The 24,603-nt window shown below is 45.3% G+C and overlaps 3 protein-coding genes across 7 annotated transcripts in view; all 3 read left to right on the top strand.

The window, feature by feature from the left end:
* HOXD10 (homeobox D10) overlaps positions 1 to 19,415 on the top strand; it is a gene marked incomplete at its 5' end in the record, with an annotated part of 24,022 nt that extends 4,607 nt beyond the window's left edge. Inside the window, 3 exons of one of the 4 annotated variants that reach the window (XM_082205242.1) lie at positions 196 to 199; positions 15,000 to 15,787; positions 17,365 to 19,415. In XM_082205242.1, the coding sequence (XP_082061368.1) occupies positions 15,082 to 15,787; positions 17,365 to 17,642 (984 nt within the window). In that variant the 3' untranslated portion in view covers positions 17,643 to 19,415. Of the gene's footprint in view, positions 1 to 195; positions 200 to 5,643; positions 5,748 to 14,461; positions 15,788 to 17,364 lie in introns of those variants that run through there. The other 3 variants (XM_082205239.1, XM_082205241.1, XM_082205240.1) reach the window with 3 other exon arrangements.
* HOXD9 (homeobox D9) overlaps positions 1 to 24,603 on the top strand; it is a 24,830-nt gene extending 227 nt beyond the window's left edge. Inside the window, exons 2-3 of one of the 2 annotated variants that reach the window (XM_082202714.1) lie at positions 22,350 to 23,273; positions 23,701 to 24,603. In XM_082202714.1, coding sequence (XP_082058840.1) covers positions 22,350 to 23,273; positions 23,701 to 23,942 — 1,166 coding nt within the window. In that variant the 3' untranslated portion in view covers positions 23,943 to 24,603. Of the gene's footprint in view, positions 1 to 21,670; positions 23,274 to 23,700 lie in introns of those variants that run through there. The other variant, XM_082202713.1, reaches the window with a different exon arrangement.
* On the top strand, positions 3,086 to 5,469 carry HOXD11 (homeobox D11). Its single transcript, XM_082209507.1, has 2 exons — positions 3,086 to 4,176; positions 5,227 to 5,469. The coding sequence occupies exons 1-2, from the start codon at positions 3,441 to 3,443 to the stop codon at positions 5,460 to 5,462; spliced, it is 972 nt and encodes a 323-aa protein (XP_082065633.1). The 5' UTR covers positions 3,086 to 3,440; the 3' UTR covers positions 5,463 to 5,469.

Genomic DNA, 24,603 nt, shown 5'->3' with positions numbered 1-24,603 from the left:
TGGGGTGTTGGTTTGCTAGTTCCCGGGTTTGAAATGCTACCGCGCCGGATAGAACAAGGGCGACCCATTTTGAAGACGCGTCTGTGGAAAAGTCCCAGATTTCTCTTCGCGTCTTAATCAGGGTAGGAATCCTTGAGTGACTCAAGGACACCAGATTCTTCTCTTTTGCTGTGGTTTGTTTAATAGGCATTTCCAGACTGTAAGTGGTCTTTTGCAAGAATCGTGGAGGGCGTTTTTTTCTCTCCCCCCCCCCTCGTTTCCTTTTCCTTATTAACAAACGACCACCGTGTCCTTGAACTTGGAATGGTGGAAACTAGTTGCCTCCTATCCAGATATGTAGCTGATTCAAGGGTTTTTGAAAAGGAGAGGTGAGGTGGGGGTGGGGGTCGACAGGATGCTGGTTATTAGCTTTATGTTGATTTCCTGTGGTGTGGTTACTGGAGGGTGCGTAGATGGGTGGGGGCGAATAAGGGGGGGGGGAATCGTCTGCTTTTGGAATCGAATCGTCTGCTTTTTCCGCATGATCCTGAGGCGCTTGGTTTGGAGGATATATTGGAGACAACCGCGCAAGCGAGAAAGCCTTTGCCTCGCTCCATTGCGATAGGAGACGCAGGGGCCATTTTAGCTGCGCAGTCAACATTTGGGAGGGGAGGGGAGCCCATTCATTGCAGCAAAACCTAAAAGCAAGCGCGAGCATTCGAAAGAAAGGAGGTGGAACTGTGTCTGGCTAAATGGACATTGGGTGGTGCGGCTGGTTTATGCCCGGATCTGTTGCGCAGGTTTGGTGTGAGCTTGTGGTGGGGATTCGTGGATGGGCGCCATACAAGCAAGGCAACCATGGTTAAATGGTGGACACTCGAAGGAGAACTGGATACCATTTGGGCATATGATCTTCCCCTTCCTTCTACTTCCCCACCCCTTTTGTTTTCTATTTTTTAATTAGGAACGAGGTTCATATAGAGATGAAGGTATTTCTCCTACCTTCTCGGCTTCCTTCCTAGAGCTAAGTGCAAAAGAGGGCTTAGGACTTGTGAGTCACTGCGGATGCCAATCAGGAGGCACCCTTGTCCAAGATACTTGGTCATTTTGGGATTTATCGAGGACATCAAACGAATATGTGTCGTTATATATCCATATAAGCCTCTCATTAATGTAAAACAGTATAACAAAGTATATAATAATAATATCTCGTATTCTCTTCCTGTTTGGGAGGTGTATTTGTGTGTGTGTTACACACAAATCTTCACACACACACACACTGCTCCAATCCTACACCTATTTAGCCAGCTCGAAAGCCCACACTGAACTAAGGCTTTTAAACCCGTCTGACTACGATTAGCCTCGTTGTTTTAATTCGCCTTCGTGCTTCTAAAGGATTGAATGTATAGGACGTTACAAGGTTGAGACCGGAATGCGTGTTTTTTTTAAAATAATAATTAAAAAAAATCATCCCCCCCCCTTCAGAAAGTCATATTAGATGGCCTTGAAATCCAATTTCTTTCGAGGTTTTTTGGTTTCTTTTTCGTGCTCCTGGCTACGGTTCATAAGAGAAAATAAATTCCATCTCATTTTACTATCAGTATCTTGGATAATAATCTTAGATGTCCTCTTTATCTTATTCTATTAATAGCCCTCAGAAGTTGGGGAGTGGGAAAGGACGGGAAATAGACATGGATTTCCAGCTTGTTGTCTTTAGTAAAGCGACGGTGTTCTGGTACTGTTTCGACCAGGAGGAGAAACAAAGTTGTGGGGTTAAACTTGACATTGTACTACAGCCAAAGGAAAGAACCGGGAGGAAAGAACCGGTCTTCTGTTATTACCTGTTGTCAGAAGACATGTGCCTCTTCTTCCGTGGGGATTCTCGGTGTGTATCTGATTTAATGTGTCCTCGCTCATTTCATGCGCCTTGAATGTGTAGAAGGAGAAGGAAAGGGAGAAGGGCGAGGGAGCGATTCCAACCGCACAACCGCGAGGTGAAGGTGCTTTGTGCGGTTCTGTGTTTCGGAATTTAATTCTCAAATACTGTGTCTTTCCCCCGTCCCTTCCCCCTTCAAGTGACATTGAAGCTGCGGTGTGTTTCTGCGTGGATCTGAGTGTTGCTTTTCAGAAGGAAGCGACTGTGCTGGGGCAGTTGCCCCACCCTAAGATGTCTGATGCAGCCGAGGGTTCTGTCAGTCCAACAGGCGCTCGGAAACGAGGCTCACACTTCGATGAAACGCGGGTGGCGGTGGAAGTGGATGCCTATATATAAGACTCTGCATCGATTAGACAGATAGACAGATAGACCTAGTCCCCATTCCATATTACCTCCCTCCCTCTCTCGCTCTTTCTTTCTTTCTTTCTTTCTGTCCGGTACAAAATGACATCGTGAAGTAGGGAAGGGAAGCAAGCAACAGAATTTCTAGTTGGAAAAACTGCGTTATATTAAATGAAACAGGGGAAACGTCCTGGTTTTGCTACAAGACACCCTGGCTGGCTGGCTAGCTATCAAGCATTTGTGTGTGTGTATGTGTGTGTGTGTGTGAGAGAGAGAGAAGCAACAAGCTACATGCTTTTTTCTAATAAGGAGAAAGGATGCTCCAATCAGGGTAAATATTGGCGGTTGCTTTGCAAAGTCTGGAAAGTGAGAGATATTCTCCCTAAACACCTTCTTGGCCCTTAAGCCTTTCCTGACTGCATTTCCGGTGACTGTTTGTTCTTGTTCTTTTTATAGAAATACAAACTATTCCTGTTTGTGTCTCAAACCAGGACATGGTGTCGTAGGCTTTGTGTGTCTGACTCTTTTCCAGTTCTGTGGAGGATTATGCTAGGATATATAGGTCTGGGCTGTGTATGTGAGATGTATGCGCGCAGGAATCTGGGCAAAGGATGGCATTCCCAGGTGATTTGCTGCCCTACCTATAGCTTATCAAGACTCCTGGTTGGGGAAAGGGGGGTGAAACGGGGGGGGAGGAGGAGGGGAAGGGGAGTGTGTGTGTGTGTGTGGAGTTTGGGGAGGTGAGGGGGGGAGAGAGAAAGAGCTGGAAAAGGTCCTATTTGTCCAAACCTGTGCCTGTTTTGCGCGTGAGAGAGAGAGAGAGCGCGTGCGTGTGTGAGTGTGAGCGAGAGATCTGGGAAGCTCTCGGAAGAAGGGCATTCTTGGAGAGAAGGAACCTCTGGCGAAGGCAGGCGGGCGAAAAGGGGAGCCGTTCCTAGATATAAGGACATTTCTACCATCGCCTGCCGTCACGTGACATAATTACCACTCGAATCAATCAAGATGAATTGCACGTCAGCACACGGTGGGATTTTTCCCCCCTTGGTGGTGGCTGCTCCTGCCCAAAGCCTCGCGCGCAGATAGATGGGGCTCCTCCGGCTCCCACGCGCTGGCTCGGCTGCTGCTGCTGCCGCTGCCTGCTCGCCCTCGCCCAGAGGCAGCAGCAGCTGGAGGAGGAGAAGACATGAGTGACTTTGACGACTGCGGCAGCCACGGGGCATCCAGCATGTACCTCCCCGGGTGCGCCGCCGCCGCCGCCTATTACGTCTCCTCCTCGGATTTCTCCGGCAAGCCCCCGTTCCTGTCCCAGTCGCCCTCCTGTCAAATGACTTTCCCTTACGCCTCCAACCTGCCTCCCCATGTGCAACCGGTGCGCGAAGCGGCGGCGGCGGCGTTCAGGGACTACGCGGGAGGCGGCGGCGGCGCAGGCGGCGCAGGCGGCGGCGGCAAGTGGCCCTACCGAGGCGGCAGCTACGCGCCCAGCAGCTACTACGAGGAGGTGATGCACGGCAGGGACTTTCTGCAGCCGGCCACCCGCAGGACAGACATGCTCTTCAAGGCAGATCCCGTGTGCGGAGCCCACCACCACCACCACGGGGCGGCCGCCGCCGCCGCCGCTTCCGCAGCTGCTGCGGCCGCCGCCGCCAACTTCTACAGCGCAGTGGGCAGGAACGGGATCCTCCCGCAGGGCTTCGACCAGTTTTACGAGGCGGCGCATGGCGGAGGCGGAGGAGGCACCCCCTACCCGGAGCCAGAGGGCGACAAGGGCGACCTCAAGCTCGCCAGCAACACTTGTGGCAAAGCTTCCCCGCTGCCCGGCCAGGAAAAGAAAGTGACAAGCGAGGGCAGCGCCGAGTCGCCGTCGGGGGAGGCCAGACCGGACAAGAGCAGCAGCAGCAGCAGCAACAGCAGCACTTCAGGTAAGGAGAGGCGCCCAGTCCGCAGAGCAACACGACCAGCCCCGCTTTCCCGAGCTGTTGATTATTTATTTATTTGCTAAGTTGGGGAGGCGGGGAGCGAGAGGAAAGCCAAAATTTGAGAGGGGTGGGGTGGGTGGAGGGAGGATGGGTGAGTAGGTGGGTGGGAGAGAGAGAGAGAGGGAGGGAGGGAGCACGAGGCCACCACTTTGTCAAGCCCGAGGTCTTTTTTATGTGAGATTTTATAAGCATCCGAAGGGCTTTTATATATCCTATAAGGTTTCCCTCACCGTTGTAAAGCGTGTTTACGATAGGAAACCCATTGAGGGTAACTTATAGATGTTCTTGGAGGAGGATGTTAATTGTGACGAAACTGTTGATTGGGAGGCTGAGAGCTCCCAAAGTTTTGGGGAGGGGTGTTCAGACATATACTGGTATGTGAGATATATATATAGTATATATGTATATGTATGTGTGTGTGTGTGTGTGTGTGTGTATAAAATTCAGTGGGGATCCTGTCTGGGCAGGACTTGGGACTGACATTTGAGAGAGGCAGGATTCTTTTCGGCAAACCATTCTACTGTGGAAGGGGAGGGGGAAAAACTAGGGTCCCAACCGAACGGGTAGAGGTGTACTTTGCAAAGTCAGTTTCAAACAATTCCACTTATGCCCTTCTCTCAGTCCTGTAAATGGAGTTGGGTAGTATAAGCTTGGGATTACGTCGATTATTATTATTATTATTATTTCCATCTTTTCTTCTTCCACCCACACCTTCCAAAAACCACTTTGACAAAGTTGACTAGCGTGAGGCAGAAAACTCCCTGGATGTTTCAGTGGTCGGTTTCTCAGGGAGTCAGGGAATAGTTACAGTAAGTCCTTAGGAAGTGTAGCTCTGCTTGAAAGTGTTCTGAGTGGGACAACATATGTCAGCTTCTTAATTTCTTCGTTCCTAATTTCCCCCTTCTGTCTCCCACCCCGCTTCCCTCATTATTATCATTATTATTATCATCATTATTGGGTTGTGTTTTTTTCCTTCCTTTCCTGAATGTCCAGCACTTCCCCAGCGATCCCGGAAAAAAAGATGTCCTTACACGAAATACCAGATAAGAGAACTGGAACGGGAGTTTTTCTTCAACGTGTACATAAACAAAGAGAAAAGACTCCAGCTGTCTAGGATGCTAAACCTCACGGATCGACAAGTCAAAATATGGTTCCAAAATCGACGGATGAAAGAAAAGAAACTGAACAGAGATCGACTGCAGTATTTCACGGGGAACCCCTTGTTTTGAGAGGACTAAGCGGGGAGGAGAAGGAGAGGCGAAGAAGACCTCCCTCCCTGGTGCAACCTGCCACCTGAGTGCAAAATAATAATAATAATTTTCAAAAAAAATAATAATCAAGAGGTTTACACGACATCCACCCTGCGGACAAGTTCCCTTTATTGTTATTTTTATTGTTTTTATTTCACCCATGCTCAACAGATCTGGTTCTTCCAAACATCCCTTGTGTCCACGAGAGGTCTTGGGGCGCTTGGCGGAGAGGAATCCTCCAAAGGGGGACCAGAAACCGAGAGGGTAAATCCAATAGTCCATTCTAACCTTGTTGTGTGTCGTTGGAGTTTTGGGTTTGGGGGTTGTCGTTTTGTCTGGATTTCCACTCCCTTTCCATCCTCTCTCTTTTTCTTTGGTGAAACTACCCACCGTGTTGCTTTCATCCCCTCCCCACCCACTTCTCCTTAGTTCCTGGCGGAGGCCGCTACTAGACCTCGAATGTAGATGGTAGTTAAGAAAGAAGCGCGTTATGGAACAGCCGTGTTGGGCCCGCTTTCTGTTGGGTCTGAGATAGGAGAGAGTGACTCCTCTCAACTTCCTCCTTTCGTTGTCGTTGTCGAAAAGGTGGCCCTGTGAATTCGGTAGCTACCTTTACGCACGCCAGTATAGAGAGATATATCTGGCTTCCATTGCCTTTTTTTTGGGGGGGGGGTTGTTTTTAAAAAGAAGCAGCACGGGACACTGTCTTGCTCATGTGAACAAATGGTTCCTAGTAAGGTTGAAGTTGCCTTTTCCGCGTGCGTTATGAGCAGTGCCATCTCTGAAGGTCCATAGTTCGGGTCCCTGCTGGTGTCAAGTGAAATCGACTAATAGCTGAGAGTGTGGTCCGACCCACCGTTATGTGCTCCCCTCCTGCCCCTACATTTCAAAGGGGAAAAAAAACCTGTTCGTTCTCTCTTTCTCCGCTATAATGAGAATTTTTTTTAAAAAAAAAAACCCCAAAACAGGAGCAACGTCCCTGGCGGGCTTACCCAGGTTTTGTTATTTTAAGGGGAAAACTCAACATGTCAGCCTGGGGGGAAAAAGAGTATGTAAATCTATGCCATTTAAATAAGTGGGAGTTAAAAGGTGTTGCTTTTAAAACTCTGTCTGGAACATATCCTGTATTTTAAAAATGCGCTATATTGTAAAGCACATCTTGATCCGACTTATAGTGGATAACAGATCCACTATAATGAACTTTGGGGAGGCGAAGCGAACTAGCATAGCGACTTAGAGTTCCAGTCGAAACGAAACTTCCCACTCCAAAACTTGAACTTAATTAAGGATGGGTGACTGGTACTGGAATAAGGAGGACAAATCTTTTAAAAGGTGCCTCCTGATATTCCACCCTATATTCACACACAAAGGAACGGGAGAAATAATCTAATTAGCCACCAAGCTGCCCATTCTTCATTATCATTATCATTCTTATAATTATTACTATTTTTCCGAGAAGGGTTTGGTGGAGGTCCTCGCCTCTATTTTTATATTGCGCGACCTAGCTAGGCTGTTTACAAAACCTTGAACTGTCTAGACAACACCATAAAAGCTCAGGGTCTAAACAGCTTAATTGGGTTATATTGTACACCTTCTGGTGGCAGAAAAAGAGATTTCCGCAACGAGCAATAAAGGAGACGAGTGAGAAAAGAATTTGGCTTAAAAAAAGAAGGAGAGCAGGGCGGGGGAGGGAGAAGCGGTGGGTCCATTTTGCATCAATTAAAGGCCAAACTGGACGGATAAAATGAGAGCGAAACATATAAAACAAACGTTAAGCGTCGAGGCTTCAGGTAGGCATGGCCAAAAATTAAAACTTGAAACTCTTAAGCAAGGAAAACAGTAAGTGTCTGCCTTTGAACTTCCAAAATGTCAAGGTCATCACCTTTAACCTTTCTGAATAATTAGGAGCCTTAAAGGTTCCTCTCTTATTTTCAACCACCACCCACTCTCTCTGTGTGCCTCTTTCCCCCATTTCTTACTTCCTCCCCCCGCTCTCTGGCTTTTCTCTCTCTCGCACACCCACCCACCCACCCACCACACACACGCGCGCGCCCGCGCGCCCGCGCACACACACACACAAACACACTTCTTACTGCATAGCTATCCACACCCGCGAATCCACCACGTAGGTCTTTGGAGCGCTTCGACTTCCACCAGGAAATAGTCCATTTCATCAGTTCTTACCAGGGGCATTTGCAGGATTCTCCAGACTAACTCCATTGCAGTTTCTCCAGACTAACAGCTTATTTGCTGTGAAATCTCTTCTAATTCCTCCTGAAACCATATTTAGAATTCTGTCCCTAGCCAACCTCCCGCCCCGCAAGGCATAAGCCGCCATTTCTTCTCAAATTTTTCTTTTACTGTTTGGTAGTGATATACATACAGAAATCAGGTCAATACAATATTTTTTTTTTTAAAAAAAATCCCAATAGATAAATAAATAAAGTCAAAAGCAACAGTTGCAAATCAGTGCCACTAAAATAAATGAGAATTGGTTCATGGAATTCAATGTGACGCAGATTATCCGAAAAAGAACTGACTTGTGATTTGGAGCCCATAGGACGTCCAAATAATTCAACTTATAGTCTCAAGGCGCCTGAAAAAAATATCCTCTTAACGTTATAGGAAAATATTGTGTGCTTTCCTGATGCCTTAAACTGTTTTATTAAAAAGGGGGTGACTTTCCTTATCATTTACTCTTCAGTCAGGAATGTACCAAAACGGCGAATCAATTCAAATTCACCAACAACAGTTGTCCTAAGACAACTCCGTTGGGTTTTTTATTCGAAAAAAGCTTTAATATATAGGAATAGAAATATAAAAGCTTTTTTTCGAAGAAAAAACCCAACAGAATAATGTCTCAGAAATGCAAGAAGAAAGCATGCAGTGTTTTTTTCAAATAAAAAATTCCCTGCATGCCGGACTGCTAAATACCACAAGAGGGCGCGCTAATATTCCAGAATGTCTAATTGTCCTGATGTTCAAGTGTACTTCCACCCCCGTCCCCAATCACCCTGCTACTAATAAAATATCTAATATATAAGCAACGATAAGTTTTCAGGGTTTGGGAAATGAGAAAATAGAGCATAAACAGGATTTATTAAACAAGTAACTCATGACCATGACACGAACAAGACGTATTTCATTTAAAAAAATTATTTTGGGTCATAATCTTTTACAATATGATGCATAAGAATTTTTTTAAAACTAGTAATTTTTTAGGACGGGGTAGTTTATCTCCTGGATTTCCTCAACAGAACGAAATTCTAATTGTTTCTCTTTCAGCGCAATCATAGCGCCCCAAGAATACCAATGTGATCAAAGCCAGTTTATATTTAGGTCGAGATTTTTTCATTAGAAGACCAACGCAGGCAGATAGTTCAATGTTAAAAATAATGTGTACTTTTAATCAGTGGGAAAATGGGCTGCTGAGTATTCTTTTTTTTTTTGGGGGGGTGCCTTTTCTCTAGAGATAGCTTTATTTACCAGAGAAGATTCGGGCATTTTGCGTATGGTGGATATCATTTCGTCACCTTGACCCGATATTGTGAAACTAATTTTCATTCTTCACAGAAAGGATACAAACGGAAAGAGAATTATGTATTTCAAGGACCCCTAAAATGTTTAAAACAAAAACAGAACCCCTTCCACAAAAAGGGCATCTGATTTGGGAGATCTTAGTTGTCTCCGAAAACGCACTTTTAGGTAAAAACACCAAAGATCAGAGTTGCTTTCCTCCGCCTTTCTCCTTCTGCATAATATGGATTCGAAATTTGGCATTGTGTAATCCAATAAACTAGACACATTCAAAGTCATCCCTACCAAATGAATGTTGGGCGCATTGTTTTCCAGTGGATTTTTAATTTTTTATATATATAAAAAGGAGTTCATTGTTACGCCAGTTACCTAGAATAGCCTTTCCGCCTGAAATAAACGGAAGTGTTCTGAAATAAAATGAAATGTTTTTGTTTTTTTAAAAAACACACCATTATGTTGAAACACAAATGAAATTGATATTTGCCATTTAAGATCCATAACAAACGGGATGGTGTAAGATGAATCTATTTTGGGAAAGAATAATGTAGAAAAGGTTAATGTTTGGTGTGGGGCTTTCGCCCGACTGTTAAATTAACGCACGCCTTGTCAGACACCGCATGAAGACTAAACTACACGGTTAGAATTCTCCCTCACCCCTCCCCTCCCCTCCCATTTATATTAAGACCTTGTTTTGAAAATTAAAAAAATGTAACATTGTGGTTGGGGCTATATGCGTATTATATATACTCTGCTCATTAAATTAGTTGGATATTTAAAATCTCGCCTTTGTTCTTTGTGGAACCTTCACGCACGTGTGATGGACCTGGGGAGGTGTGGGGATGGGAGTTCATTTTGGTTATGATTTTCAGCAATTTCCCAAAGCCTTTTTGATCTGAGAGTGTTAAGATGGCGCAGAAAACGTTGGCAATTTAAAAATACAAAAGTCTCTCTGTCTATCTATCTATTTATCTATCTGTCTGTCTGTCTGTCTGTCTGTTTGTCTGTCTGTCTGTCTATCTATCCCTCCATCCAAGGTTGCCAAATCTGCTAAAGCTTATGCCGCATTGATACTTCCATGTTTTAAATAACTGTAACTCAAGACTACGGCCAATGCTATTGTATACAGTACTAAGTCTCTCCGGAGCTTCTAATTAATTGAGAGAGTAGAGGATGTATGCTGTAAAGACATTAACCTGGCCAGACCCTTCTAGTAAAGGCTGCGAGAGTCTGAAATTGAACTCGTGCTTTTGTGTACAAAAGGCTTATGATAAACAATGGACAAAACGTGGATCCTCTTCAGGGGAGATTCGTTTATGACGTGTATCAGTTGGTACATCTATAGATATCTATAGACCTAGATACCTATATAGCTATAGAGATGCATATAATATCTGCAGAGCAAAAAATAAGGGAGGGCGTGATGTTGACTTTTCCCTCATATCTCATGTAGTATGGTTAATATTAGTTAATTATGTTCTGTGCATTACCAAGAGCGATGGTCTCATCACACATCTCCCTCGTCTTTTTAATCCAAATATTTGGGACGTTGTCTCTGCTCCGCATAACAACGTGAGGCTCAGAAAGCAGAATCATTTAATTGCTGTGTTATGATGGGACGAAAAGCCACGATATTGTATGGCACTAATTTCCTTTCTTAATTAAAAGGAATACCTTTCAGCGCCTCTGCTCTGCAGTGGTGTGGAATGAAATAAACTGAATCAATGTGTAAACGCCTCCAGATTAAATAATACTTAGATGAAAGGAGGAAGGGAACATTTAGATAGGCTTCCAGGGAACCCGTCTGAATGCCAATCTTTTGAACAATATTTGTCAGTCCAGTTCAGAGTCCACAGCTGCAAAATATCTGCCCCCCACTTTTGGGTAGGCTCCTTCCCCTCCCCCATCCCTTTAATAATGAGAAGAGAATAAAACAAATTGCAGTTAGAAGAGGAAAAGGTAGGAGGAATATCTTTGAATACGTCCCTACATACATTCCAAAACAAAGCCCAAAAAGGGCATCAAACGGCCAGGCACAAAATGTCGAATAAATCTGAAGGATTAAAATTAAAGTTTAAAGTATCGACTTTTCCTCTCGGGTTTTATTTTCTATTATTTATTAAGACAGAAAAGGGGGATGTCAACATATATTTTACTGCAAATAGTAATCGAGTTATAAATGGAGCTTTTTTTCGGGGGGTTTCACCCCCTTTGAAGAAAAAATATGGGACAGTAAAAGAGGAAAACCTTTGCATTAATGTAGATTGTATATCTCATTTATGGCACAATATTGATTTATTTATTAATGTTAATTACTACAATTCCATCTTAATATGATTTAAAACTGAAGTGGCGTTAAACACACAAGGTCTGAGTAACCCATTTCCCAATGAGATGTTTATTCAACCTTTAGATGTGTCACACAAATTTTAAGGTTTTCGGTTTTCAGTGCCATTCCCCACCCCACCCCACACACTTTAATATATTTGCCCAAGCCTGCTCAAATTCTGTCCCCACCCTTACTCTTTTTTATTAAAAGTAGTAATTGGTGATGATCAATGGATTGCTTCAGAACTGGAGAGCCTTAACCGTACACATGGTTTATCTAACAAAATAATTGGAGGTCATTAGATGGCGGCATTAGTATCTTGCGCCTCAAATCTAGCGAAATGTCCTAACTCTAAAGGGAAGACTCGGAGTCAGTTCATTAAACAACACACACCCCTGAGATGGAAAACAGGGGGGAAAGTCTGGCTTGCTTTAATGTTACAACTGGGCAACATATAGCCAAAATAAAACAAAATAAAATAAAGAGGATGTGGCCATTGGGAGATTTCTAGGGCACTTCTTAAAGTGTAAGTAAGAATTACGGAAGGCCGTTTGAAGGGGAATTGTTATTATTATTATTATTTTTTAAAAAAACTGATTAGATTTCACAGTCAAGTCTTAAAATGCAGACCAGAAAATAGTATTGGGTTGCTTTAAACTCGGTGGGTTGTCTGGCGTCTTGTTTTGAGGGGAGAGGGAAAGGGGGGGGGGAGGAAGGGAAATTGCTGGAAAGCACATAAAAAGCCGGCCCCCAAAGAGGGAGCATAGTGACCTCCACTTTTGTTTGTTCCCCAGCTCAGACAAAATCTTAGCAATGGCTCTGATAATGATCTCAAATTGGAGAAAAGGAGGGGGGACAAAAATCCTCTCTCCTACACTGGGACCACCACCGCTTCCTTGCGTTGCTGTGTCCCTTATTTCTAAGCCCCTATCCAGGACAAGGGCATGGCTTATGGACCCGCAATTTAAAGGGGTCCATGAAGAAAGAGAGAAAATGTTTATCTGGGGTGGTGATGGTGGAATGTAGCTTATTTTACGAAGGTAAGCTGGAGATTCTCCGACAAACACAGAAGCCATAGAGAGAGAGGGCGAGACAGAGGGAGAGAAGAGAGGCGGCTGGAGCCGTAAAACCCACCGGCTCTTAACCTGACAATGATGTTGTATTTGAACAGCTGCGATAAGCTTTTTCAAAAAGGGTCTGTCTCATTGCCACAGCGAGATTTCAAACTGGGGCGAGGGGGTTGTTTTCGGCAAATGGATAGGGGAGGAAGAAGACGAAGAAGAGGGGGGAAAGTGAAGCAAGCCCCCCAAAGTGCCAAAGACATAAGGGTGAAAAAACCAGGACGGAAAATTAAGCTTCTTGCAGTCATTGGAGAGGCCGTGGGTGCCATTTCAAAGGGTCTGTTTTAGTTTCCCCGAGGTTCTTATTTCAAAGGAGAGAAGGAAGGTTTGCTGATAGGGATGAGCTCAAGGCCTGGAATAAATAGATGGACTCAAGGCAACATTTAACCTCAAGTAGATGGTTCCTGTGTGGCGTGCGGCGTGTGACATTTTATGAATAAAAGAGACACCTTTGGAGTAAAAACACACTGCCAAACAAGCGGGGAGGAGAGGGAAAATATGAATGTTTTTAAAGTCCCGAAGGTGAGAGGGGGGGGGGGAGAGAGAACAGTCCTTAATTTCAAGGATATGTGTCCCCTTGTGTTTCAAGAAAAGGGAGTGATGCGGGTATAAATATAAGGAAAAGAAAGGATGAACATCGAAGTGGGGAAATCTATTTTGAAAGAAGCGTCCAAATTTCTCCATAGGTAGAGTTGCCCACGATTCCTGTGGTCAAGAACTAGGGAGGGGTGGGCTCAGGTGTTTATTATCGCCCTTTTTTAATAGATATGAAGTTGGGTAATGAAATAATGTAAGAAGCCAGCAGATTCCGTTGTGGGATGCGGGCTACCGCGTTGTGAGTGAATATGTGGGGGGTTTTTTTGTGTGAAGTTCAGCAACATCGTCTACGAAAACTTTACCTTTTCTCTGGTGCCATTTTCGTGGGCAAAGAGAATTTCTTCACCTATGTACTATGAGAAAGGACCCTCATCTTATTTATTAATTATTTTATTTTAGGAATCTGCTGGAGCTATAAAACCAAACTTATGACCAAAATTTTTTTTCCTAGCTTTTAATATTTGACGATTTGTATTAAAACAAAAATTGACCTTCTTGGTTAGCAGCGAAGAGGAAAAATCAATAGTATAATTTTCAATAATTCATAACGCGAACACCATTATGCTAAATCTTAACTATTAATCTTATCCTTTACAAAGTCTCGATTGATTTGTTAATAAAATATCTTCCCGTGTGTGGCAACAGAGGGTATAACTCTTGAAAAAGCTTCAGAAGCAAGAAAATTACCAAGTGGCTCAAGAATGTAGATGAGGATTTTATTGATCGCTCTGATTCTTCTTAATCTGTATTAATAAATTCCACAACCTTTTGTACCTTGCGCTTGTCAGGAGCCAATGCTTTTACAAAATCCATAAAAGGTAACATTATTTCCACCGCTACCACCACCCCTTTGTATCTTCCCCAAATTATGACACGTTGGGAGATCGCCTACACTTCAGACATAGTCAGCTGTCCACCCTCAAAAAACAAACAACACACACAACTTTTTTGGGACCTTTATTATATGTTGTGGCTTTTGTTTTAGAAAGTGTTTGATTATGAAGTGAAAGGAGGAAGTAGTGGAGAAGAGAAGGATGTGTTGTCCAGGGCTGAGACTTAGGGACGTCTCTTCTGAGGACGTCAGTTGCCGCCAATTCATGTAACTTGAAGGAGATGTTGGGCAACCATGAGGACTGGAGATCGGGGAAACCACTTTTATCACTATTATCATCACCATTACTATTCACAGGTGGGGAGAATGAGAAGAAGACCCACATATTTCGCCTTGTAGGATTGCATGCGTCTCCCCTTCCCACTCCCTCCATCTCTCTGTGTGTCTGCGCGCGCCTCTGCGTCCATCTCCCACCCCCCTTGCCTCTGTTTAAGCCAGCCAGGGATTTTCCTGAAGTACCTGTCTCATATATATGTATATATATATTGATATTGGAGCAAAGGGGCATGGCTCAGGATCAGCCTGAATTCGGACAGTAACTCCTTTGTGGTGTTAAAAAACACACACAAAACACAAAACAAAACAACAACAACCCAGCAGCAACAACGATAGAGTTGCGAGATTGGGGGGGGTATGGGGGGGTCAGATCAGTTCAACGCATTTCCTTGTTTTAAATCAGCGCAGTGCGCCAGGGCTGCCTTTGCAAAAGGACCAAAAAAAAAAAAGCAGGGGAAAAGGTTGCTACTAATATTGCTGCCGCCGCTGGAGCTCCCAGGCTTGGAGGAGCGCGCGCACTTTCTCCTCGACGTTCTAGATGTCGCTGTTGACCACCTTTGCGCCGCAGCCCGGAGTGTCCCGCGGAGCACGTGACCGGCGGGGAGGTAGCGGCTCAAGGCCATTTTCAAATCTCATTGGCTTAGCTGTCATGTGGTTGTGCAGAGGCATCCACAATTACACAGGGAATGTTTTCGTAGAGATGTCAGCCTACAAAGGACACAATCTCTCTTCTTCAAATTCCTCCCCAAAATGTCCTTTCCCAACAGCTCTCCTGCCGCCAACACTTTCCTAGTCGATTCCTTGATCAGTGCCTGCAGGAGCGATAGTTTCTATTCCAACAGCGCCAGTATGTACATGCCACCTAGCACAGACATTGGGACTTATGGGATGCAAACCTGTGGACTTCTACCGTCTCTGGCCAAGAGAGAAGTCAACCATCAAAATATGGGTATGAATGTACACCCTTATATACCTCAAGTAGACAACTGGACTGATCCGAACAGGTCCTGCCGAATAGAGCAACCTGTTACTCAGCAGGTCCCCACCTGCTCCTTCACGACAAATATTAAGGAAGAAACCAATTGCTGCATGTATTCTGATAAGCGCTCCAAGCTGGTGTCTTCGTCCGACGTCCCTTCATACCAGAGGCTGGTCTCTGACTCGTGCTCCATTGAAAACCCCGAGGTCCCCGTCCCAGGATATTTCAGGCTGAGCCAGACCTACGCCACTGGGAAAACCCAAGAGTACCATAACAGCCCCGAAACGAGTTCCACTGTCATGTTGCAGTTAAACCCTCGCGGCGCTTCCAAACCGCAGATAGCTTCGCAACTTCCGATGGAGAAGAAAATGAATGAAAACCCCAACAGCGGCAGCGCCGCCACCGCCGCCGCCGCCACCAACACCACCAGCAGCACCAGCAGCCACCATTCAGACAACTCTGCCAAAGTCTCTCAAGTGGAAAGTCCCGAGTCTAAGTCCACGCTGCAAGACGACAGGAGCTGCCTGGCTGAAGCCTCCGTTTCCAGCCCAGAAACCCAAGAGAAGGAAAGCAAAGGTCGGTATGATCGCAGAAGTTGGCGGCTGTGGGGGGCAGATACCCGATCGTGGTGGCAGACTAACTTGGGCACGCCAGTCTCGTAAACCACAGGAGCATTTAATGCTTTAAGCTCAGCCATAACTGCTCAGCAGACAGGGTCCCCCCCGTCACCTCTTTCTGCTTCTGCAGGTGCGGGGTATGTGTTGTTTTTGCAATTGGAAAAACAAAAAGGAAATAGAAGGGCATGGATGCCTTAGGACCTGGCCACGATGTTGGTGACACCCATCGTTTTATGCCTTTTGAATCCCAGAGATTCAGCCAGGAAAAGGGTGTTTTCGTTTCTCTCTTGCCAAGGCTTCTGCATTATAACTGCTCCAGCAGCTCCTTCAGATTAGAGGTTCTTAAATTACACCCACTGTTACTCCCCCCCCCCCCTTGGTCAAATTGGGATCAAATATTTCCTGTGGATCTTCTCTGTGAAGAGCACAGTCGATTGCTAAGCATGGTAATAAAAAGTTGTGGGGTTGTTGTTTTCCTTTAGACGAGATAAAATAAAACAGGGAGGTGCCGCAGAGCCCATATAAAGTATGAGGAGAATAAGGCAAGGCCCTTTCTTCGAAGGAAGTCTAAATTTGGGATAAGGTACTATAGATAAGACAAGTTTGGGTCTCCTAATTTCACTAGGCTTTGAATGTTGTTATGAAATAATGGAAGGAACTGCATTGTTTATTTCAAGATGGGGGAGGACCGCAGGGGCTTCGTTTGGAGAGTGGAGAATATGGTGGAAGAGCGGGGCGGGGGCCCCTCAGAAACCATGCCTTTAGTAAAAATTAACTTGTCAATCTCTACTGTGCATTTGTTACTCGTAGTAAGTGCAGAACAATACAGACCACGTTTATTAAGCCCAGGTCTGGCATTTGCATCTAATAAGAGATGGGGAATTAAAAGTGAAAACGATAAATACAGTTGATTTTTAGGTATTCGCCCCCCTCCATGTTGGTGTTAGTTGGGGACTAAAAAGGCCACCTCCCTCCCTCCCCCCCCCGGGGTGTTTGCTTAATTTCATGAGTGATGCAGATGAATCTCTTTCAACATGATTGGGGATAGTACTGTTTTTAACTGAGGCATTTCCCAAACAAGTGGCTTTATAAGGCGGGGGTTGGTTTGCACAGTTCACATCCACTAAAATGCGAACCACTGGGAAGATGACAGTATTCATATTGCTCCCAATGTCACAGGCTATTTTGAAATATGTGGATTAGCAGGGAGAATGCATAGAGGTAATGTTTGGGGAAAGCTGCAGAAATAACCCAGAGAGTGGAAAATAGTGTTGCTGCTGGCATTGTTTAACTCGAATGTGGACACCATTTTTTGTATCACTATCATTATATTAAAAAAAAACAACCCGCCCTGCCCCAATGTACACACCTCCGTTAGCAATGTTTAATACCCCCAAGCCACCATATCTGCCAGACACAATGGATGTAGTAGGTTCATGGCCAAGGGTACTCTATAACAGACTGAGGTGTTTCTTTTTTCTTTTTCTTTCTTATTTTCCCTTCCTTCCTTCTTTCCTTCTCCTTTGATGTTGCTAGAGGAAATCAAGTCTGATACTCCAACCAGCAATTGGTTAACTGCAAAGAGTGGCAGAAAGAAGAGGTGTCCCTATACTAAACATCAAACACTGGAATTAGAGAAAGAGTTCTTGTTCAATATGTATCTCACTCGAGAGCGCCGCCTAGAGATCAGTAAGAGCGTAAACCTCACTGACAGGCAGGTCAAGATATGGTTTCAAAACCGCAGAATGAAGCTCAAGAAGATGAGCAGAGAGAACCGGATCCGAGAACTGACCGCCAATCTGACCTTCTCATAAACCGGTTCAACTGGGGGCTTGAAAGGATTGAGACCTGGGCTCAGTTACCACCAGTTGGTATATATAAATATATATATATATAATAAATATATATATGTAGGAAAGACTTTGGGGGGAACAGAGACAGAGAGAGGGGGGGACAAAAGTAGACCCCCTTCATTTTCCATTTTTTTTAATTTCTGATAGAATGTGACCTTTTGTCATTCTTTTTAGTGCTGCAAGTGTTTATGTATGTTCCTACGACGAGTATATATATGTATATATATATATGTATGTATATATATATATGTATGTATATATATATATATATATATATATATATATATATATAGCCTAGCACGTGTAATTTATTATTATTTTTCTCATCGTAATGCAGGGTAAACACTGATTCAATATGATCATTTGGTCTTAACTTATTGGAGCTGTTGGACATCCAGATAATGTGACTTTTTCCATGTCTTTTTTAACTCACCACGTGGTATTTATGGGGGGGCTGTTACACGGGCCATGCCATTTTGAGTAGATGACAATACTTTTAATAATTATTTAAAAGAAAGAAAAATAAGCATTTTTTTCTTCCTTGAGAGGTGGGGGGCTGGGGGAGGCAAAGCGAGTGAGAGTGCGAGAGCGAGAGTGAGAGGAAAAGGAATTTTAAAAAGCACATTTTAAGATGTAACACTCCCCTTTCTCCCGTGTGCGTCAAACTTGTCCTTCGTGCGTGCAATGGAATCCTTCATTCTTCCTCAACTGTAGACATTTTTTTCTCTCTCTCTTCCCCTTGTGGTGCATACGTGGAATCGTAGTGGTATAACAAGCAATATGTCTTCTTCTTCTTTTTCCTACGCCTTCTTCTTTGTGCATGTCCTATTCGCATGTATAATGCAATAAACTCTGTAAAGTTCACGAGGCTCCTTTGGTTGGTCTTTCCAAATCCAAATCCGAACCGAACCGAACCAGAAAACGCTACCATTTCGCCCATTTCGCAGGCTCTCCTTGCCATTCCCTTGCGCTCAAAGACTCTCCCTCCCGCGCACCCCGCCATCACCCCACACCCACACCCCCAACCCAAACCCTCCTACTAGTGTGGGAGCTCGTAGATATATATTTTTTTAAAGGGGGGTAGATTTGTCTGTGTCAGTCCTAATAATACCTTTAGCAATTGCTAAGGTCGCGAGGAAATGGCCTAGGGCGTCGGGAACAGACAGTCTTGACAAGGGAGCGCCAAAACGCTAGTGAAATGTTATGACCGAAAGTGGACACCTTTATCCCATTCAATCATAAACGGTAAGTTGACTTTTAGGAAGGAAAACGGGAGCCGTAACGAGCCTTCGCCCAGAGCCCCGATTGCCAGCCAAAATGTGCTCTTATTGCAAATCCTTACTGCAGTTTGTATATATCGTTACAAATACAGCGTGCGAAATAAATGCAGTTGTTTTATTCCATTTCACCTCCCTTGCTTTTCATGTACCCTAGACACTTATTATTATTATTATTATTATTATTATTATTATTATTATTATTATTATTATTATTAGATTCCTACTTGCAGTGTTGTAAAAAAATAAAGGAAGCCATATTGCCTAGTCTCCGTCTACAGGGCCTTTCCCCGCTTCATCTCCAAACGCTCACACGTTTTGGTTTCCTGACAATCCTGGGTTATTTTGCTTTGTGCATGTGTTTGTTTTCTGTGGTTCCTTCGTTGTAGCCCACATCAGGATAATGAAGTTCACGACTCTCCGCAACGCCCTCCCCGGACATCGCTGCGAAATCTTGCTCACAGCCACTTTATCTTGGGGAAGGGGTTAGGAAGGCGGGGTGGGGGGGTCGGGTGAGGTGGGGTGGGGAGATCCGAAGCAGAAAGTCCCTTAAAAGGAGTTTGCAAATGAACATGACTCCAGGCTGAAGTCCAAATACTTGGGAATGCTTTCACCTTCAAGAAAGAAAGAAGGAAAGAAAGAAGGAAAGAAAGAAGGAAAGAAAGAAAGAAAGAAAGAAAGAAAGAAAGAAAGAAAGAAAGAAAGAAAGAAAGAAAGAAAGAAGGGGGGGGGGAGAGAGAGAGAGCTTGAGAAACTGCCGGCTCAGCTTCTGGAGAAATGGGTTCGTAACTAACAACAAATGCCCCTCCTTGACTTCCAAATCAGGAAATTGCCTCTAACATGTTGGAAATATTTGCTAACCTAATGACACCCAGACAGTTCATGAAAGAACGAGTGACATCACATCTCTCCAACCCGACCCCAGTGTTTTGGTTAATTATCTGATAAAGTTATTCTTATATAGATGGATGCTTTGGGGGGGGGGGGAGTACTGATTTATCAATAGTAAACTGTGTGTATCTAAATTCAAAGGGCGTACAAAAGATGTCATGTATGCACGCGCGCGCACAAAACCTGTGTATGTATTTGTATATAGTCGTGTACACAGATGATAGGTATACTCTCTCTGTCTTTGCTAACACCAGGTCGTTGGGTATTTGTGAGATGTTATGCAGAGCTCTGGGTTTGTGTTTTGTAATATCCATAACTTCAGTATATAAGCGTCTCTCCCTCACTGAGACACCTAGAGATATTTGGTGTTTTTTTCCTTTCCTTTTTACTCGCTCTCAATAAACACTCCGTGATGTTGTCGTGAGAAAATGGCACTTACGGCTATGATTCAAACTCGTTTTCCTCTGAAAGTAAATTCAGCTGGAATCGAGGGCAATGGCTTCCGCATACTTAGGTTGTTTTGAACTGGTATGTGAGCATGAACATTGAGTGTATGTAGACACACAGAGAAAGAGAGATGCAAGGAAGTGGGCGTGAGTTCCATCACACATAAAGAAAACAGTAAGTTGCAATAAATAAAACCCAAAGAGACCAAACAGTGAGAGAGATGGGTTCCTACAAATCTGGTTCCAGCGTCCAGATATGTAACGCAGTCCTGTCGGCTTCTCTCGAGGCGTTTCTTGTCTTCCTTTGTTTTGTTCCAAGCAAAGATTTGGATTTGAAGTAGCCCTGCACGTTCTCTCCTCAGTCAATCATATTAGGCTTTCTCGGAATCAAACAGAAGAAGGAGCAGGAGGGGGGAAAAGGAGGAATGATAACAAATGGCTCAGTTGGCTTGAAATCCTCGGCGAAGCGTTTGCTTCAGGTTCAAAACCTGCTCTGGATACTTGGTCTCTGATAGTAAATAATAAAGGTGGTTGAACCAGATTGAATCTCCTTGACTTCTATGGTGCGGGGGGTGGGGTGGGGGTTGGCGGAGGAGGAGTTTGTGCTTACTAGAAAATATCCAGGAAATAAAATTAAGGAATGGAAGGTGTTGAGGTGGGGAGTGGGGATAAGTTCTAGCCACTGGTGCCTCGAGTTCGTCTTTCTCGCAGAATGTTTGCAAAGAGGGCTCGATTTACAATGAGATCTTGTCCAAGGGGCTCATTCATTCATTTCGTGCATTTCAGGGTCCCAAACTCTGGAGTACCTTGGAAGTAATGACAACGACCCCGTTTGATTCCAAAGTTTGAAAACTGTAGTAAAGACTGGTGTTGAGAGAGAGAGAGAAAGAGAGAGAGAGAGAGAGAGAGAGAGAGAGAGATTGAGATTTTTTTTCCTCGTGTGCCATCAGTCCATTTTATTAGAGGGACACATTAATCTATAATCAAATGCACCTCATAAAAATTTTATTGATAGGCATAAAATCATTGCGGAGAGGTCTTCCACCTGTTTTAAAACAACACAATGGGCAGCTCTTTCCTTCCTTTCTCTCTCTCTCTCTCTCTCTCTCTCTTTTCAATCATTCAATTCTGCCCCTGTGTTGCTGTTTTTCCTTTTTTCCCCCCTTTTAAAGGAAACGACACCAAGAGCTGCTCTGGAAAAAGTGGCCCTCTCCTGTATTGTTGCGCTTTTTTTTTTTTTACTGTAACATTTTCCTGTTTTATGAGGAGTCGTTACACACTCTCAGTTTTTGGCAGGGTTTGTTTTCACAGGCGGGGATCTCGCTGGGCTCCCCCCTCCCCATCTCTCTCTCTCTCTCTCTCTCTCTCTCTCTCTCTCTCTCTTATTATGATTTCAATGGGGGTTTTCCTCGGCAGCTTCCAAAGACAAGGACAAGCCAAGCCTTTGCAGAACTTCCGTGCTTGAGGCTGATGGCAGCGGAATGAATGGCAGGAACCTCTCAAAGGAGGCGAACAAATAGTCCCCGAACTTGCTTCTGCTAGTAGCGCGCCACGCCCGCTTGGAGTCCTGCTAAGCCTAAGGCAAGAGAGTGGAAGGATTTCTCTCTCTCTCTGCCTGTATACAATTACACGTTTTGGAGACTAATGTTTTCCTTAGAGGATGGGAATGAGGGTTTTTTGTTTGTTGGTTTTTTTTAGTTTTTTTTTAAGGCGGGAGGAGGTTGTTGTCTTAGCTTGTTGCCTTCTTGGGTTTTTCCTTTTCGTATCCCTTCTTTTCCAACCACCACCTCCGCTTGAATCACAGCAACCCCTTCAGTTTAGCGGATTGATTTACTTGGAGTATTGGTAAATATGATCACGTGGGCGGAGGGACCAATGGCTGAGCCTGGCCGCCTGCAAAATACTACGATTGTTCTCCGGGCCAGGCGATCATCTACAGTTAACAGAGTAACCTTTTTTGCCTTCCCCCCATCATATGCCCTGCTACGGAGGGAGCCTCCAAAAAATGTCGACCGGCGGCACCCTCAGTAACTACTATGTCGATTCCCTCATAGGCCACGACAGCGAGGAAGTGTACGGTGGCGGCGTCGGAGGAGCAGGAGGAGGCGTCGGCGGCGTCGGAGGGGCTGCCCGGTTCCTGCAGGGAGGTCACCATGCGACCCCCAGGCCATCCTCAGGTGTGGTGGCCGAGGGCTCGGATTTCTCCTCCTGCAGCTTCGCGCCCAAGTCGGCCGTCTTCCCAGCCTCGTGGCCCGCCGTGCACCCTCAGCCTCCGGCGCCCATGCCCGGCATTTACCACCCTTACATGCCCCAGCCGCACTTAGGCGGACCGGGCGAGGGCGGCGGAGGCGGCGGAGGCAGATACGTACGCTCCTGGATTGAGCCCTTCGCCTCTTTCCCCAGCAGCCCCGGCAACGGCGGCGGAGGCAACAGCAACGTCTCCGCCGCTAGTGCCGCGGCTGCTGCTGCGGCTGCTGCTGCAGCGGCGACGACCAGCATCGCCTCCAACGGCGCCGGCGGTGGCTCCTCCAGCGCGCGCCACTACGGGATCGTCAAGCCGGAGAGCGGGGCAGCCGCCGCCGCCGCCGGTCCGGTGGGGCCCTCTCCTTCCTCCTCCTCCGCCACCGTCTCCTCTTCCTCTTCCTCCTCGTCTTGCAGCTCCGAGTCTCCTTCCAAAAGAACTGAGTGCGCGCCGTCTAGGGAGCCCTCGGGGGTCAATGGGCCCGAGTACACGTGCAATTCCTTCCTGGCAGAGCCCCGCGAGAAGGCGGCGGCAGCAACAACAACAACAGTGAGCAACGGTTCTTCTCTCCCGGTTGCGGCCGCCGTAGCTGCAGCCACCAGCAATATCACCACCAGCAGCAGCAGCAGCAACGGCAGTACCGCCACCCCGGCCAAGCCAGCGTCTGGTTGCAGCCGCAATGCTAGCCCCAGCAGCGATCTGAAGGAGGAGAAGCCTCAGCAGCAACTTGACCCAAGTAAGTTTAAAAAAAAAAATTTAAAAAATCCGAGCCAGAGAGAGAAAGAAAAGAAATTGCACCCGCTTTGATTTATTACCCCAACCTGTAAGGCTCCAATGTGCAAAACCGATAGTTTTACTAACCTATAAAAACGTCTAGACGCCTACTCGAGCGCAAGCGGCAACAAGCAGCCATAAAAAAGGCTCCCCATAACCACCTACGGCCATCAAGAAGACATCATTTGTACAGTAAACAGACCGGGCCATTCAAGGTTTTATGATAATTCCTCCTCAATTGTGAAAAGAGCAGGCATCCTCCGTTAAATTAATTTAACGACCTTTCTCCCCTCCCCAACCCTCTCCCTACTTCAATGCCTGCCCCTCTTCTCCCTCCGAACCCTGACCTTCTCTCTCCCCCCCCCCCCTTCTTGCTCTCCCTTCTCCAGATAACCCCGCCGCGAACTGGATTCACGCTCGTTCCACCAGGAAAAAGCGTTGCCCTTACACAAAATTCCAAACTCTGGAACTGGAAAAGGAATTCCTCTTTAATATGTACCTCACCCGCGACCGCCGTTACGAAGTGGCTAGGATTTTAAACCTGACCGAGAGACAGGTTAAAATATGGTTTCAGAACCGAAGAATGAAAATGAAAAAGATGAACAAGGAAAAAGGGAATAAAGGGGACTAGCGCCTTGAGGGTGTGCGTGCGTGCGTTTGTGGAAATGTGCTGGGCTTTCTATGAAGATACACACAAAAGTATCGATATTAATTATTGTCATTGCCATTATTAATATTATTATTATTATTATGTTGCCAGGTCCACTGGCTCGAAAACTTCCTATTGATCTGGTGGGTTTATAGCAGTAATGTGGTCGATGTCAGGTATTCTGGAAAGGAAAGGGCTGGGTGTGGAGAATGTATTTGGTAAAAGTTGCTTCTTTCCCCGCGCCTCCAGTTTGGTTTTAAGATATTGTGAGTGCACGTTAGGGTTGTTGTTTTTTTGGGGGGTGGCTTTATCTAAATACTAAATACTAAATGTTTGACATGCTACTTCCAAGTGACCCTAGACTAGACAGAGAGAGAGAGAAAGAAAGAGAGAAAGTGGAGGGGTTGTAAGATGGGGGGACAGTCGCTTTTCCAAACTGAAGGCAAAGGCGGCGATGAAGACGATAATACTGAATGACAGCGAGGATTACCTTGATGGCAATAGTGCGTTTACCTCGGACTTTCCAAAAAGGAAAAGCGGAGAGGGGGGAGGGGAGGACTCCAGACCCTGCGCATCGCTTTCCTTCTGCAGGTTATGCTTAGCAAGAGTCTTGCCAGATCGAGGCTCTGAAATTTTATATATA

Source organism: Podarcis vaucheri (genome assembly GCF_965113315.1).
Source record: "Podarcis vaucheri genome assembly, chromosome: 1".
Taxonomy (NCBI): Eukaryota; Metazoa; Chordata; class Lepidosauria; order Squamata; family Lacertidae; genus Podarcis; species Podarcis vaucheri.
This window is presented reverse-complemented; position numbering and strand designations above follow the sequence as displayed.